Here is a 15,810-nt window from a genome sequence, read left to right as displayed (position 1 = left end):
AGCGCCTCGGTGTCCTGACAGCCTGGCAGGTTTCTTCTTTCAGCCGGCTCTTTCTGCTCCGCGCTCTGAGGAGACACACAGCTCTCCAAACGCAACGCTGTCTGTTTGCACCACCGAGAGTCAGTGGAAAGATCAAAGACATTTGCAATTCAGAGAGGATTATAGTTTCTGAGCTGCATCAACAGGAGATCCTTTGCAACAAGCAGGTAGGTTCCATCTTAAATTTTTTCTTCTTCTAGGTATTGCAATTAATAACCATCTTGCTGTGAGCTTAGCTCTTAAATGAACAGTTCAACTGTTGAATTAACACCACAGTGTTGATGTAACATCTACAATGTCCATTTGTCATCACCTTCTGTAAACAATGTGGGTGTTAATTCAACACTGAGAGATTTAATGTATAGAAATCAAAAGCTAAATCAACTTAATATCCTACAGTGTAGTATGCATATACTGTATCTGTAGAAAGCCCATTTTCAAAAGTAATGAAAAGGAAATATATATTGCATTTACTTTACCATTATATATACACTAAATGGATTTTCATTATTTTTTATCGACTTCCTTTCTATAAATACATGTATAAATGGTTTCAGCATTAATATGGCTATTGATGAAGGGAACACTAGAACGAAGTCTAGAAGACATCCATTAGGGTGGATTTATAATAAGAAGCATGATAGTGTATGACACTGACAACTTCTACATAGTTTCCTATTTTTGCTGAATGAAAAATCACCAACCTTATATTATTATACTATAGGCCAATTCTGTGTTTTTATTTTCAATTAATTTATCCAACAAAAAAAAAGAAAGTCAAAATCTCTAAGTGTCCAGTCTTAAGTTCATTTCATTGCAAAGGGACTCAGTGCTGTTTGTGAGATGATCCTATATTAATTACACCTTCAAAGTATTAATAATAAACATAATTTTTCTATTTCAATTTCTATACATCTATATTACCCTAAAAAGCAAAAAAATAAATAAATAAATAAATAAATAAATAAAATTAAATTAAAAAAATGTTTATAGGCCCTGTATGTTATCATCACTGACACAACCATTTGTTATATTGGTTACAGCCATTCAGACTTTAGAGAGCTGAAAGAGCCAGACACTCATATGCCTCAGCTGCAGTTGTGCACAAACACACAGATACAGCACCAACACTAAGTCATTATATCTGTCATATGACTATCTGTATAAGCCTCTGGTTCTTTGAAGGACACCTCTTGAAAAGCATTTGGAATGTTACATGGTGATGAGGTTTGAAAGGTCATGTCAGACTGTGAGTGAGAAAGTGACATTATTTTCTGCAAGAATATACTACAGAAAAAAGTGCCAGAATATTCATTGCATATTTCTAGCCATTTGAAGTGCTGTTTTAATACTTAACTACAATGCCTTAACGGTGATGGCCATAGTGTTAAATTTGAACACAATCAACTGCTTTTACAAGAGGCCGTAAAAAAGCACAAGGCATGTTGCCATATATTATCTAGGAGGATATTTCCCATAGAAATGTGCCAATGATACTTTTTTATCAGTCAGTTCCCAACAGCCCAGTCTCTAATTATAGTCTAGAATTCTTTTACAGTGCCACAAAAAACATTTGGTGTATTTTCAAAATGACAGATTATTTAATATGCTGCATATCAGCTGAGGTTGCTTTGCTTTTTTTACACTACCAGCCAAAGAGTGTATTTTTGCTAAAACAAAAAAAAAACTAAACGTATTATTTCCCGTTGAGTCACAGAAATCACATCATTAATTTCTATAGCAACATAAATTTTAAGTTGTTGCTTAGTGTGAAGTGGGGCAGGAGTAGCAGGGAGGTAGACAGGAGTAAAGTAGAGTGAGAATAATGTGATCAAACTGATTTTTCGTTTACTCAGCTATGAATAAGACCCTCTTGACTTCTATAAATATGAATATTCTCTGTATAGGAAGAGCTACTGAACATAAATCCACAATCACTCCTAATTACTGGCCAATACTGACATACAATCACTTGAACTACAGTAAGCCTAAATCTCAAGCTTTCCTTGTGAGTCACATATTTTCCAAACACTCATTTCAGGAATAATGTAGGAACAGTGGGCCTTTTCTTTATTCATCCCATTGCTGGCATCTAGTCATAAATTAATGACACACTAACTTGCAAATTGCCTGATGTGGTGGTGATGGTCCACAGAATAGTACCATACAGCAGTTTAAAAACTAATAAGGAATGATTAGGCTATTACTGGTTTGTCTACAGAAACTGAAAATTACTATGTGGTATAGTGGTATGACAAAATTCCAAGAATCGGGTAACCGTTAAAAAAAAGGTTCTCCTTACTGGTTCTTAAAAGCACACTTCACTCACTTTTGAAGCAACATCCTTGATTATTGCACCTACATCATGTCCTACAGCTGTAAGGGTCTTTCAGGACCTGAGTATATCATGCATAAACACATCAGCATGTACACTGGATTCGATTGATAGGCTAATGTCAGACAGTGGATTATGGAACACACAAAATGATCAAAAGTGTGGCTTCACTTTTCAAAGCACACTGAAGACACTGCCAAATGCAATAAATGTGGAAAACTAATTTGCTGAAAAGGAGATTTAACCTAAATTATGTCAATGCATTTATCTCAGCATGATATAAAGCTCCAGCAGTGTTTGAAGACTTGCGGGCTCCAAGCCTGAGTTCAACAGACCCCATGCTAGCTAGTCCTACCACCTCGCTAGCTAGTGCTTGCACCTCGCTAGCACATCCGTTGCCTAGCCATGAGACACTATTCTCTTTGGCAGTGAAGGGAAAACTGTCCAGGGAGAAAATGGAGGAGTGCCACAGAGTGGTCATGACATTTGTTATAAAAGGGCTTTACAATTGTCAAATCATTTGTCGCCCTAATTTAGGTAGGCAAAGTTAAAAGGATGAGACAAAAAGTAATCAAAAAGCAGCTTTTACAGTATTGTTATAACATTAAAGTACTAAACCCCAAGTACACTCCCTCCTCCAGTTCCTAGTTCTCGCAGAGTATGAATTCTGTGCTCTTACAAAGACTTCTTGTTCTAGGCAAGTTTTTTTTAGGCACTTCTAGCAGACTGCTTTAGTATTGGAAATACAAGGTAGCATACAAGGGTTTTGGTTCTACTTTTAGGTACACTATTAAGTATACTTTCCAAAATATTATTTCTCTGGATATGCTGAATATTTTACACATTGGCATAATAGTTATCTAACTTCCAGGTGAGCCATGACATCATTGCTGTTACTGTGTTTGTGTCTTCGGGTAATTTCTGCAAAATTGACCTATCACGACTACTTACATATGGGTGAGTAAAATTCTCCGTTTGAGTTCATCCATTTGTATAAACCAGTATTAGTCTTTCAGTTTATGAATCCTCACAGATTCTCCAAGTATTTTTAACTCTGAACTTTTTGTATTTGATCAGGCAAATTATTGAATATTGAATATGTACTGTTATTATAGCAAACCTTTTTTTGCAGTATCAGTGGTGTGTGCATGTATTATAGCTCTATATTGTCAGTTTTGTAATAATTGTTTTGTTGCATGTATCCCAGAACCAAAAACTCTGAGTGTTAGTATTCCCATTGCTCAACCTCTCCAACCCTTAATGGGAGATACACTGGTTCTGCCCTGCTATTTCCTGGATGACACAGTGCCTGACCCAGGTGCTCCCACCATAGCCCCTTTGTCCCATCGCATCAAATGGAGCATCAGCACCAAAGAGACGACCATAGACATTTTGGTGGCCAGTGAGGGTATCGTGGCAGTGAACGAGAAGTACACGGACAGGGTTCAAATGGTGGCATACCCCACCAGCCCCACTGACGCCACCATTAAAATCACACAGCTTCTTTCAAATGAGTCTGGAGTGTATCGTTGTGAAGTCATGCATGGAATCGAAGACAGCCATGATTCTGTCAATGTCCAGGTGCAAGGTAATGCCACATCTTATATATATATATATATATATATATATATATATATATATATATATATATATATATATACACACACACATATATATACAGGGGTGCTGATATTGTTAATTGTTAGTGTAAAGAATTAAGTCTGGAATGAACGAATGTATATAATATTTTTTCTAGGCATTGTGTTCCATTACCGTGCCATTACTTCACGTTACACCCTGACATTTGAGAAGGCACAGGCAGCCTGTATTCAGAATAGTGCTGTGATTGCCACACCTGTGCAGCTACAGGCAGCGTATGATACAGGGTACCACCAGTGTGATGCTGGCTGGCTTTCTGACCAAACTGTTAGGTCAGTTCAGAGAACACTTTATAAAAATTAGGTGCATTTATTTTAATGTTCATCATTTCTCTATATTACTTTATATAATGTTGTATTTTGCTGCTGATGAAAGGTATCCTATCCATGAACCCCGAGAGGAATGCTATGGTGACAAGTATGAATACCCAGGAGTGAGAACGTATGGAGTAAGAGATGTAAACGAGACCTATGATGTGTATTGCTTTGCTGAGAAGATGTCAGGTATGTCACAAATGCAAACTTCAGGCAAATTCTGATTTTTAAACGAGCTGTTCACACATTAATTTCATCCCTTGTCTTGTTACAGGGAGGGTGTTCTATTCAACATGCCCTGAAAAGTTCACCTTTGCTGAAGCTCAGGCCCAGTGTGCTAAGCTGGGTGCTAAATTAGCCACAACTGGCCAGCTCTACCTGGCCTGGAAGGCTGGTATGGATGAATGTAATGCAGGCTGGTTGGCAGACGGGAGTGTCCGCTATCCCATCAACATTGCCCGACCACAGTGTGGAGGAGGTCTACTGGGTGTGCGCACTGTGTACCGATTCATTAATCAGACAGGCTACCCTCTACCAGAATCAAGATATGATGCTATCTGTTACACAGGTGCACATATTGGGTTTTATTTTCTGTTTCCTACTTTAGGAACTTTTCATGGATTTACCCAATTTTGGCTTAGTATTGCAAATTATGATACATTTAATAGTTGTGTTTCCCAATAATGATGAATCATAATGAATAACAAATGGGTCAGGTTACCCACAGCCACGTTGATTTAGTAATAAAATCTGCGTTTATCTTGTTTAGACGAGGAGGAAGAGGGCTCAGCCATATCCAACATCTTCCCAGATATACAGACTACAGAGGCTACAAATGAGGTAGTAAGTGTGGATATGGTGACAGATAGCCCACAGGTGTTTATTACGCAGACCTCCACTGAGAGTGAGCTAAAAGGCCAGGTTGAAACCCACAAACCCCCCACCACCACTGCTGACTCCTGGTCTGTGGAGCAGAATGTCACACAGCTGCCTCTGTCTTCACCACCCAGTATCATTGACGACCTTATAAAAGTGGTGACTGCACAACCTGAAGTTGGATCAGAGATTCCTGAGGAAAATGCAACTGCACTTACTGGTAAAAAGAAAATAATAATACAGAGATCTATTGTATTAGTAATAGTCCTTCTTTGTAAAAATAAATAAATAAATATATATATATATATTTTTTTTTTAAACTACAAATGCATCACATTTTATTTCTCATCTCTTCCATTCAGGTGTTGTCTTCCTCTTCAGACTAAGTCACAGTCGCTATGCTTTTACCTTTTCTGAGGCTCATCTAGCCTGTCAGAACATTGGTGCAGTGATTGCTAGTCCTCAACAGTTACAGGCTGCCTATGAAGCTGGCTATCACCAGTGTGATGCAGGCTGGCTGATTGACCAGACAGTGAGGTAATTTTTTTTCTGGAGTTAACGTCCGATAATGTTTTTAAGTTATGATGACATTTATTTGTATAATAAGGAAACAAAACAGAAAACAAATTAATTTCATGCATATTATTTACTGTGTTGTTTTTCTTGCTCAAAATGAAGGTATCCGATCATATCTGCACGAGAGAAATGTGCTGGTGATTTGGAAGATTTGTCCGGTGTGAGGTCTTATGGTGTACGACCTGCCAATGAGCACTATGATGTATACTGCTACATGGACAAACCAAGAGGTATGATGGTTCCAACTTCAATGCTCTTTAACAAATTTAGAGACTCAAAGTGGATTTGGTTTGATTCATTGAAAGAAATGTTACTACAGCTTTTGGTAGAGTTTTTTTTTTTTTGGAATTACAATTAATTTGAAGCATAACAATATAAACCAAAAAAAAAAAACGAAATAAAATAAACAGTCACACTTACCATTTTCTTCTAGGGAATGTTTTTCATGTGAGTTCATTTGAGGGTTTCACATATGATGAAGCAATGGCTTATTGCCAGGCCCAAAACGCCTCCTTGGCCTCCACAGCTGATCTGTATGTGGCCTGGAAGCAAGGCTTTGATAAGTGTCGTGCTGGCTGGCTCATCGACCACAGTGTCCGCTATCCCATTAATAATCCCAGGCCTCGGTGTGGAGGAGGGAAATCTGGAGTCCATACAGTCTTTAAGTTTCCCAATCAGACTGAATATCCTGATGTGCACTCCAAATTTGATGCCTACTGCTTGAAAGGTATTAACACTTAAACACTTACAACCAAATAGTATGTGAGAATTGTCTACAGTTACAAAGCTTATAGATAAATATATATTAACTATTTTTCACAGTTGATTTCCAATTGTATCTTAATGAGACTGGATTGAACATGACACTTATTGAAGAGGAATTGGTGAACCTGACCTCAAGAACTGACCTTTCTATACCTGGTAATGGATCTTATTGTCTGTATCTAATAATATTAAGTCTAACCGTTTATTACTTGGGGATAAACATTGTTACTGCCCATTCTTCTATTTTCCCTGTATTTTTATTTCCATAGTGAACCCCACCATTACTCCTTCCATTCCTGTGGACTTCTCTGGTTCTGGTTCAGCAGACCAGTCATCTGGGACCAGTGGCTTCTCTGGTGATGTATCAGCTAGTGGAAGTGGGGAGCAGCCTAGTGGGGCACATTATAAAGAAGGAGAACTTTCAGGATCTGGACTGCCAAATGGGTCTTCAGGTTTAGGAGAAGAAATTTCAGGATCTGGACAGCCAAGTGGGTTTTCAGGTTTAGGAGGAGAACTTTCAGGATCTGGACAGCCAAGTGGGTCTTCAGGTTTAGGAGAAGAAATTTCAGGATCTGGACAGCCAAGCGGGTCTTCAGGTTTAGGTGGAGAAATTTCAGGATCTGGCCAGCCAAGTGGGTCTTCAGGTTTAGGAGAAGAACTTTCAGGATCTGTCCAGCCAAGTGGGTCTTCACGTTTAGGAGAAGAACTTTCAGGATCTGGACAGCCAAGTGGGTCTTCAGGTTTAGGAGGAGAACTTTCAGGATCTGGACAGCCAAGCGGGTCTTCAGTTTTAGGAGGAGAACTTTCAGGATCTGGACAGCCAAGCGGGTCTTCAGGTTTAGGAGGAGAACTTTCAGGATCTGGACAGCCAAGTGAGTCTTCCGGTTTAGAAGGAGAACTGTCAGGATCTAGACTGCCAAGTGGAGACATGTCTGGCTCAGACCTTAGTGGTGATGACTCAGGCATAAGTGTGACCTTCTCAGGAATTGACACAATATTGTCTGGGGATGCATCAGCTTCAAGGACACCTCAGGAAGCTGGGGAGGGAAGTGCAGCAATCCTCACTTTCATGTCAGGTATGGGTTCTGGTTTCTTCAGTGGGGATGGGTCTGGATCAGAAAGTGGCTCAAGTTTTGGTTTAGAAGAGAGCGGGTCTACGTCAGACATTTTCAACATCTTGGGAGAGAGCAGAAGTGGAGAATCTTCTGACATTTCTTCAGGCCTTGGTTCTAGCTGGGAGTTCTCTGGATTCAGTGGTTTTTCATCAGGTGTGATATCCTCTGGAGATGACAGTGGCTTCTCTGGGCTTAGTAGCAGTGGTGAAATCATGGTGAAAGGTCAGTGGGTGGAAGTGTCCACTGCTCCAACCCTCACAGCTCAGGAGCTGGGTGGAAGTCATATGCATTTCAGTGGATCTGGAGATCTACATGAGTCTGGTTTGAGTGGCTCTAGTGTGAGTGGAAGTGGTGATTTAAGCAGCTCTGGAAGTGGTTCAGGATTTCCTTCCATCATCTTTTTGGACTCAGGCTTTACTGATCTCATAGACCTATCCAGCAGAGAACAAGAGGCTTCTGGACTTTTGATGTATGGATCAGGGGAAGGGAGTGGTGATTTCTCTGGAGTCTCTGGTCTTCCATCAGGAGGCACATCAGAGGCATCAGCCAGTGGGAATATTATATCATTTACTGATGAGAGCATGGTGGAAGTTTCTTTTAGATCCACTCAAAACCAGGAGCTCAGAAAAGGACCAATAGAGCAAAGTGGGCGGGAGAGTGGACCATTTTTTAGCAGTGGGGACCGCCATACTACTGTTTCAAGTGAAGATCACCATCCCACATCCCTCCCTCATGAAGACCCAATTCATTCAACTGATGAACCAACAGTTCTAGTTCCCTCAGGGCTGTTTAGTAACAGTGCACGGCCACAAGAAATCTTGTCAAATGCTGCTGAACCCTTCTGGGAATATGATTCTGTGACTCCTGCATCTATGGCTGGCACCACTACAGACCCTGCCTTTTCGATGAAGACCCCAACTGTCTTAGAGGTCCCAGCCATGGAGGAAGGTAACTTAGCAATTAGCAATACTAGCAATACTAGTATTAATTAGCAATAGCACTGTCATTGGATATTAATCTAAAAATACTAAACTCATGAGCTAAAAAGTTCTAAGGTTTGCTGTCCTTTTGCACTTTTTCAAATATTTCAGTTTATGTTTTCCTTCTGTCTATATCTGTATCCTAGCTGCTGTGGACCCATGTAACCCAAACCCCTGTGGTGCTGCTGCGTGTTTTGTGCAGGATGGGGTTGGCGTGTGTCACTGCCCACCTGGGGTGAAGGAGGAAAAGTGCCATGCTGGTGAGTCACTTAAGCTGGCTTTAATTTGTATTAAAAAAATGCCAAAAATTGCTCATTAGATTAATGTGGTTTTCTAATTTAATTTGATGTGAGATATTCTATTGTGTGCATCTTTGTCAGAATGATCTAATTCCCATTAACTGTTTGTGTTTTAGTGTTTTCTCTCATTAATGGAACACTTCTCTCTATCGCTGTCATTGTTCCCTGTCAGTGTGTGTTTTGGGGTCAATTTGCTTGTGCCTGATTGTCATCCTCATCCATTTCACAGGTTGTGTGGCATGTGTGTGGGGATATCTGATTCTACCTGATATATTTACAGGACCTCACAGTTATCAATTCAATTAATTGATTGTGCACCCATGTGTTGTTTTTATTCAGCTCTGCCTTTGCTCAAGTATGGCTTAATCAGCACTATATTTTCCAGCCTGCTACACACCTGTTAACACCTGGTACATGGCTTTTCCTTCTTCTTGATATGAATCTGGACCTTGACCTGATGCAACACTTTGTAAGCTATATGTTTAGGCCATTCATTTTAAACCACAAGGGAAACGGTTGAATATATTCCAATCATTCAAGCAATTTCCTCTCAAACCATTTGATGAACTTGTGGTTTATTGATTTGAATGGATCAGATAAGCATGTTGCATGGCTCATGGTTTTTGATTTGATCAGCGCCTGTGTTCTACCTAGGCATGACCCAGCTCAAGGGTCACTTTGTAGTCCCCAGTCTTAACCGCAGAACCTTTATTTTCAGAGGTTGATGTGTGCCATTCAAACCCTTGTGCCAATGGAGCTACGTGTGTGGAGGTACAGGATGCTTTCAAATGCTTATGCCTGCCCAGCTATGGAGGGGATCGCTGTGAGATCGGTACGAGGTTGGCTTCAGCTAATTCTACTAACAATCTCTCAAAAACAACCGAACCTGATGCCATGAAAGGCAGTTTCAGTTCTCCAATAGCACTGGCTGGTCATTTGGTGTCATTGGTGTGCTGGAACATGCTTATATAAGACTAACTAGCCAGTCATGTTTTTGCAAAATGGTGAGTGGTTGGGGAAACTGTGGTAGAGGAAAAGGTGATATAAAGGAAGAAGTTTATAATTTACTGGTCAGTATGAAAAGGCACCTGGGGGGAAACAGACATGTCCTTCAGTTACTCAAGCAGGTAGGGAAATAATAACCCTGTGCCTGTGCCTGTGCTGGTTACGTTTTCCATTTAGGCATAACACCAGACTGTTTTTGCCCTCTTCATTTTATTTTCTATGTTTATTCCTGACATATAGAAGTGAACGGTGAGTTAACTTTGTGCTAAGGCACTACCCACTCCCTTACAGCATTTATGGTTGTATACAGAAGATGTATTAATAGCCTTAGGTGTGATACATGTGAGATATTTCAGTAACACTTTCTTCCTATGCTATATTCTATAAGAATATATTCTAGTATATTCATAATGTATTATAAATGTATTTATGTTGTGTTGCACAGCATACATAATGGCATTAGCATGTATAACTGTTCACAGTTACTTGCATAACACTTTATAAAGCTTGAGTATATGATTTCATAATGTACATAATACATTATAATTACATAGTGCATTATAATTATAAAGTATTCTTTCATTTTATTTTTGCTTTTTTTTATTTGATGTTACTATTCTTTTTGTATTCTAAGTTTACCATATGAGTCTTCTACCTTTTAATATATATACACTTATCATAGTAAGACACTGGTACTGTCATTTTTATATTTATTTATTTTTCTTCCTTACTATTCTTACTGTCATGCTACTATAAGACTTTAATTTCCCCATGAGGGAATAATAAAAGTTAAATATCATAATATCAGGTCTTAAAATTATTGTAGACACCAATGCAACAATGCACTATAGCATAAGACACTATAACACAATAATGCAGAACCTGTGTTATAGTGCATCAACGCACTGGTGTCTGTATTATTTTTGTGAACAGATATTATAATGCATTATGTCCCCTGATATTACGTTATGTTATGCATTTAACTGTAGCTGTTTATAAGCAGATTCATGCTGTAATGTTAGCCACTACAAAGTACTACTTATACTAGATGGGCCATTCTACAGAATTGGTGCAAACTGCTGTCCCACAACCAAAAAACACATTTAAAGCATTTAAGTATTCAAGTCTTAGATGTTTACTAAGATCCTTCTATTATCTACTGAAACTCACAATAATATATAAAATATTAGTAAGCTTAAGACATATAGACTCATCATTTATTGGGTACTTTCAATTGGGAGGAACCCTAACCCCTAAATTTCAACTTATGAAAATGATATTGAAATAATTTTTGCATTTTATTCCATTGATGTTATTAAAAATATATTTGGTTATGGGACAGTAGTTTGCACCAATTCTGTAGAATGGCTTATATAGCATGTGATAAATGCTTTTATAATGCACTATGAATACAGGATTTTTATGAAATGCTACACACATATTGCTAATGCCAACAAAATTCCAAACCCACTTGTCCATCTAATAATCTTTTGTCTTCTCAGCTGAAATGTTATGTAAGTATTTATCTCCAACCCAGTTTGTACCAGGATATAGCATCAAGTTTGCAGCTCACTGGAATAAACTGTGATCCCCACTCCCCTCATATGTCACTGCAGACATAGACACATGTGAGGAGGGCTGGACTAAGTTTCAAGGTAACTGTTACCTGCACTTTTCGGAGAGAACAGTGTGGGAGGAGGCTGAACTACAATGTCGAAGCCTTGGAGCTCATCTGGTCAGCATCACCAACCAAGAGGAGCAAGTATTCGTTAATTGTGAGTGAAGTCGAAAGTCAACACAATATGTCTGTATGTGGATGTGTCTTTACCATTATAACATAGTGTCTCTTTTCTTTAGCCCATGCACAGGATTACCAGTGGATTGGACTAAATGATAAGACTTTTGAGAATGACTTCCAGTGGACAGATGGAACCCCAATGGTAAGTATGTTTAGTCCATGTTGCTGAGAGAAACAGCCCAGTTTTTATATAATGTACAACCCCAATTCCGAAAAAGTTTGGACAGTATGTAAAATGCAAAAAACAAACAAAACGTGTCATTTGAAAATTCTATTCGCCCTGTACTATATTGAAAACACATTATTAACACATTATGTGATGTTTTACTTTGTGAATTTAATTTATTTTTGAAAATATACACTCATTTCAAATCTGATGACTGAAACACACTCCAGAATAGTTGGGACAGTCGACTGTTTACCACTATGTAACATCAACTTTCCTCCCAGCAATATGAGAACTGGAGGCCTAATCAACCGGATAACTATTTCAACTCTGGCGAGGATTGCGTGGTGATGATCTGGCATGAAAACGGGCAGTGGAATGACGTGCCTTGTAACTATCATCTACCATTCACATGCAAGACTGGCCCAGGTATGTAGTCATTAAAATATAAATAATCTAGACCATATATTTACTCTAGTTTAATCTAGCATTTTCTCAGTCATTCAAAAGATATTAAAATGAGCTTTTCCTCAGTCACATGTGGCCAGCCTCCTGAACTAAAGAATGCCAGGTGGTTTGGGACCAAGAAGGAACACTATCAGGTCAACTCAATAATCAGATATCAGTGCAATGATGGCTTCCGACAACGCCATCCACCTGTGGTCCGCTGCATGGCAGATGGACACTGGCAGAAGCCACAGGTGGAATGCATACCCCGTAAGTGATGTGTTTACACTTGACTAGGAAAATAGTTTTTCCATATAGTTGTTGTATGGGAGCACGGTGGCTTAGTGGTTAGCACGTTTGCCTCACACCGCTAGGGGTTGGGGTTTGATTTCCGCCACTGCCACGTTCTCCCGTGCTGCAGAGGTTTCCTCCGGGTGCTCCAGTTTCCTCCCCCAGTCCAAAGATATGCATGGTAGGCTGATTGGTATGTCCAAAGTGTGTGAATGTATGTGTGATCGGCTACGATGAATTTCCACCCTGTCCAGGGTGTACCCTGCCTTATGCCCGATGCTCCCTGGGATAGGCTCCAGGTTCCCCACGTCCCCTGAAGGATAAGTGGATATTCTGATATCACAGAATGGATATTCTGATATTCTTTTGTACACTCACTGTCCAGTTTATTAGGAACACCTATAAACCTGCACATTAATGCTATTATAGGAGCTCACTGAAACTCTTCAGTTAAAGATTAGAAAAAGACCAGGCGATCTTCAAATGTATTCTTCTACATGATTGTTGGTCAGTACGGTTGAAGATTGGTCAAACATCGCCTGGTCTTTTTCTAATCTTCAGCTGACGAGTTTCAGTGAGCCTGTGCCCAATGTAGCATCAGATTCCTGTTCACAGGAGTGGAAGTCAATGTGGTCTTCTGCTGCTGTAGCCGATCCGCCTCAAGGTTCAACATGTTGTGCATTCTAAGATGCTTTTCTGCTCACCACGGTGGTAAAGAGTGATTATTTTCATTACTGTAGCCTTCCATTCAGCTCGAAGCCACCCACTGTTTCTGAAATACTTAAATCAGCCTGTCTGGCACCAATAACCATGCCATACTCAAAGTCACTGTGATCACATTTTCCATTCTGATGTTTGATATAAACATTAATTAAAGCTCTTTACCTGTGTCTGCATGATTTTATGCATTGCACTGCTGCCACATGATTGGCTAATTTGATAATTACATGAATAGGCAGGTATACAGATGTTCCTAGTAAAATGATAAGTAATTGTATGTATGTGTGTATATTATTCTGGAATGTGTTTTTTAAATCATTTATATAACTTTATCATTTTTTGATATTTTAGAAATCAAAAGAAGACTACTGAAGAGATCCATTAGGCGTGAATCTGCTAAGAGGACATCACTGAGGAAGCAACTCTAATGACTTAAGAAGAAATAGTTGAGATTTTTTTTTAGATTTAAAATCATTTAATTCTTATTTTTCATGACCTTGAATTGAAAATGCATTATGTATTAAAAAGTGTTATTTTTAAACATAAGTACCCAACCTGTATATAGTGTCACTCCCAACATGTTGTAGTGCTTCGATAAGAAAGAAAAAAAAGTAATCTATTTTATGATTCTTTTCCACACCTCATCCAGGAAGCCACTTTATTTATGAAAGTAGTATTTATTCCCATAGTTAGTGTAATTGGATCTCTGAACTTGCACCTACTGAATCAGATTGTCTCAAAGTATCAGCTGAGTTTTACAAAAACCTTCCAGAGGAGGATCTTTCATCCAGACGGTCTGGAATTTTGTGGCAAAAGGGAACAGCTAAGAACTTTGTGCAATCCTTCTTCTGAGAGGAACAATGAAAAAGGTTTCTGGAATTTATTTGTTACTTTGGACACAATTGTATTCAGTTTGCAAGTTACAAATTTTTTATAGCACTTACTGTATACAAGATAGTACATAAAATATTAAATTATGTGAAGTATTATTTTCATCTATAGTCTATCAGAATGGATAGTGAGCCTAGAAAAAAAAATATAGCCATAATTAAGAAGGTTTACATACAACTAATTTATTTCATACAAATTATCAAAAAAAGTGTCATTTTTGATACTTCTGATGACAGTAATGTGAAATTAAGTGTATTTATTGATTTCTCACAATATTATATTCTACCTGGCAATTTGACTTGGTTTGCCCATCTCCTTAGGCCTAAAAAAAACAGATTAAAACAATACATGCTACACAAAAGCATTCATTTTGGCAAAAGCAGTGCTCGATGGCCAGATCCTGTCAAACTGTCATCTTGGACATGAACATAGATAGTTTGTGCCATATATTACCTTGTTTGTGTCTGACGTTAAGCTGTGCAGGGCACAGTACTATATGAGCATCACCCTCTTTAAATAGATCTCATTCCCAATTCTCAGAAGACCTCATTGATGTTAGCTTTTTTCTCTAATGCTTTTCAGCTACTATCAGTTATAACATGTGCCTTATGAATGTCTTTCTTATGAAATACCTGGTTCTTGGATTTATTCTTAATCAATTAGGGGCTGTGCCTCTCTCTTCCCCAAGCATTTGGTGAACTCTTACAAACTCTAATCTTGTTTTCATCATGAATGTTGAACTGATAAGTGCAACACACTCAGTAGATATCCAGGAAACAAATGCAGACTTCAAGATAGAAGACTCACATCTTTGTATTGGGATAAGAGGATAAAGGGGGCGACTAAGCCATGCTGAAGAAGAGAAATGTACACTGAGCGCCGGAGGTTGCCATCAGATTTGACTGTTATCTTTTCAGTTATTTGCAGATGACATCACACAGTCTGTTTTTGCTTGAATAAATGTATTTTTACATAAACAAAAGTGAAGAGATGAGAAATGCCAAATAAAACATTCCACAGATCATTTTTTAAGCAAGGATTGAAGTCATTGTGTATTCTTGGAAGAAAAAACAGATCTACAGTCACAAGCAAAGAAAGTCACACATCTGGTGTTAGGACTTTTACTCTGAGACATTATTGACAGTTCACAGGTGATGGAAAGTGTTTTCACCTTGTCCAGCCCAGTCTAAAAATGCAGCTGGGCTTGGAATAGAGCAATAAGTACCCTTGAAATTACAAGAGTTGTAAAATTACAAGCATTGCAGTGTGCTCAGTAGGGTGGAGTGTAGGGTAGCCTTTGACTGAATGGGCTCTTTTAGGGCTCCTCTTATGCACACGGCCCTTTCTCCTCTCTTACCTAGAGCTCCTCCACGTCCACAGGGTACACTCACACACTGAGACCCCTACTGGTAGGACAGGTTCAGTTTCAGAGCTGAAGTGGAAATTTGTAAGGCAGTAACTCATTTATCAAGCGTCTCAAGTGTGATTATACCGTTGGGTTCTCTTTAGTAATCTAACAGGATTCATTAGGTTG

The 15,810-nt window shown here is 38.8% G+C and overlaps 1 protein-coding gene across 2 annotated transcripts; it reads left to right on the top strand.

Moving 5' to 3' along the window:
- The first annotated feature begins 116 nt into the window (after nt 1-116).
- Nucleotides 117-15,366, top strand: acana (aggrecan a). 2 transcript variants are annotated; one of them, XM_053616881.1, is made up of 19 exons: nt 117-206; nt 3,246-3,331; nt 3,582-3,962; nt 4,131-4,305; nt 4,409-4,536; nt 4,622-4,915; nt 5,117-5,443; nt 5,586-5,760; nt 5,902-6,029; nt 6,233-6,526; nt 6,622-6,720; nt 6,834-8,627; nt 8,806-8,919; nt 9,677-9,790; nt 11,580-11,738; nt 11,821-11,903; nt 12,212-12,356; nt 12,462-12,644; nt 13,737-15,366. In XM_053616881.1, the coding sequence occupies exons 2-19, from the start codon at nt 3,253-3,255 to the stop codon at nt 13,811-13,813; spliced, it is 4,749 nt and encodes a 1,582-aa protein (XP_053472856.1). In that variant the 5' UTR covers nt 117-206; nt 3,246-3,252; the 3' UTR covers nt 13,814-15,366. The 2 variants fall into 2 exon arrangements, with proteins under 2 accessions (XP_053472856.1, XP_053472857.1); XM_053616882.1 differs by lacking the exon at nt 9,677-9,790 and having other exon boundaries at nt 13,737-15,364.
- The last annotated feature ends 444 nt before the right edge of the window (nt 15,367-15,810 follow it).

Source organism: Ictalurus furcatus, chromosome 27 (genome assembly GCF_023375685.1).
Source record: "Ictalurus furcatus strain D&B chromosome 27, Billie_1.0, whole genome shotgun sequence".
Lineage (NCBI taxonomy): Eukaryota > Metazoa > Chordata > Actinopteri > Siluriformes > Ictaluridae > Ictalurus > Ictalurus furcatus.
This window is presented reverse-complemented; position numbering and strand designations above follow the sequence as displayed.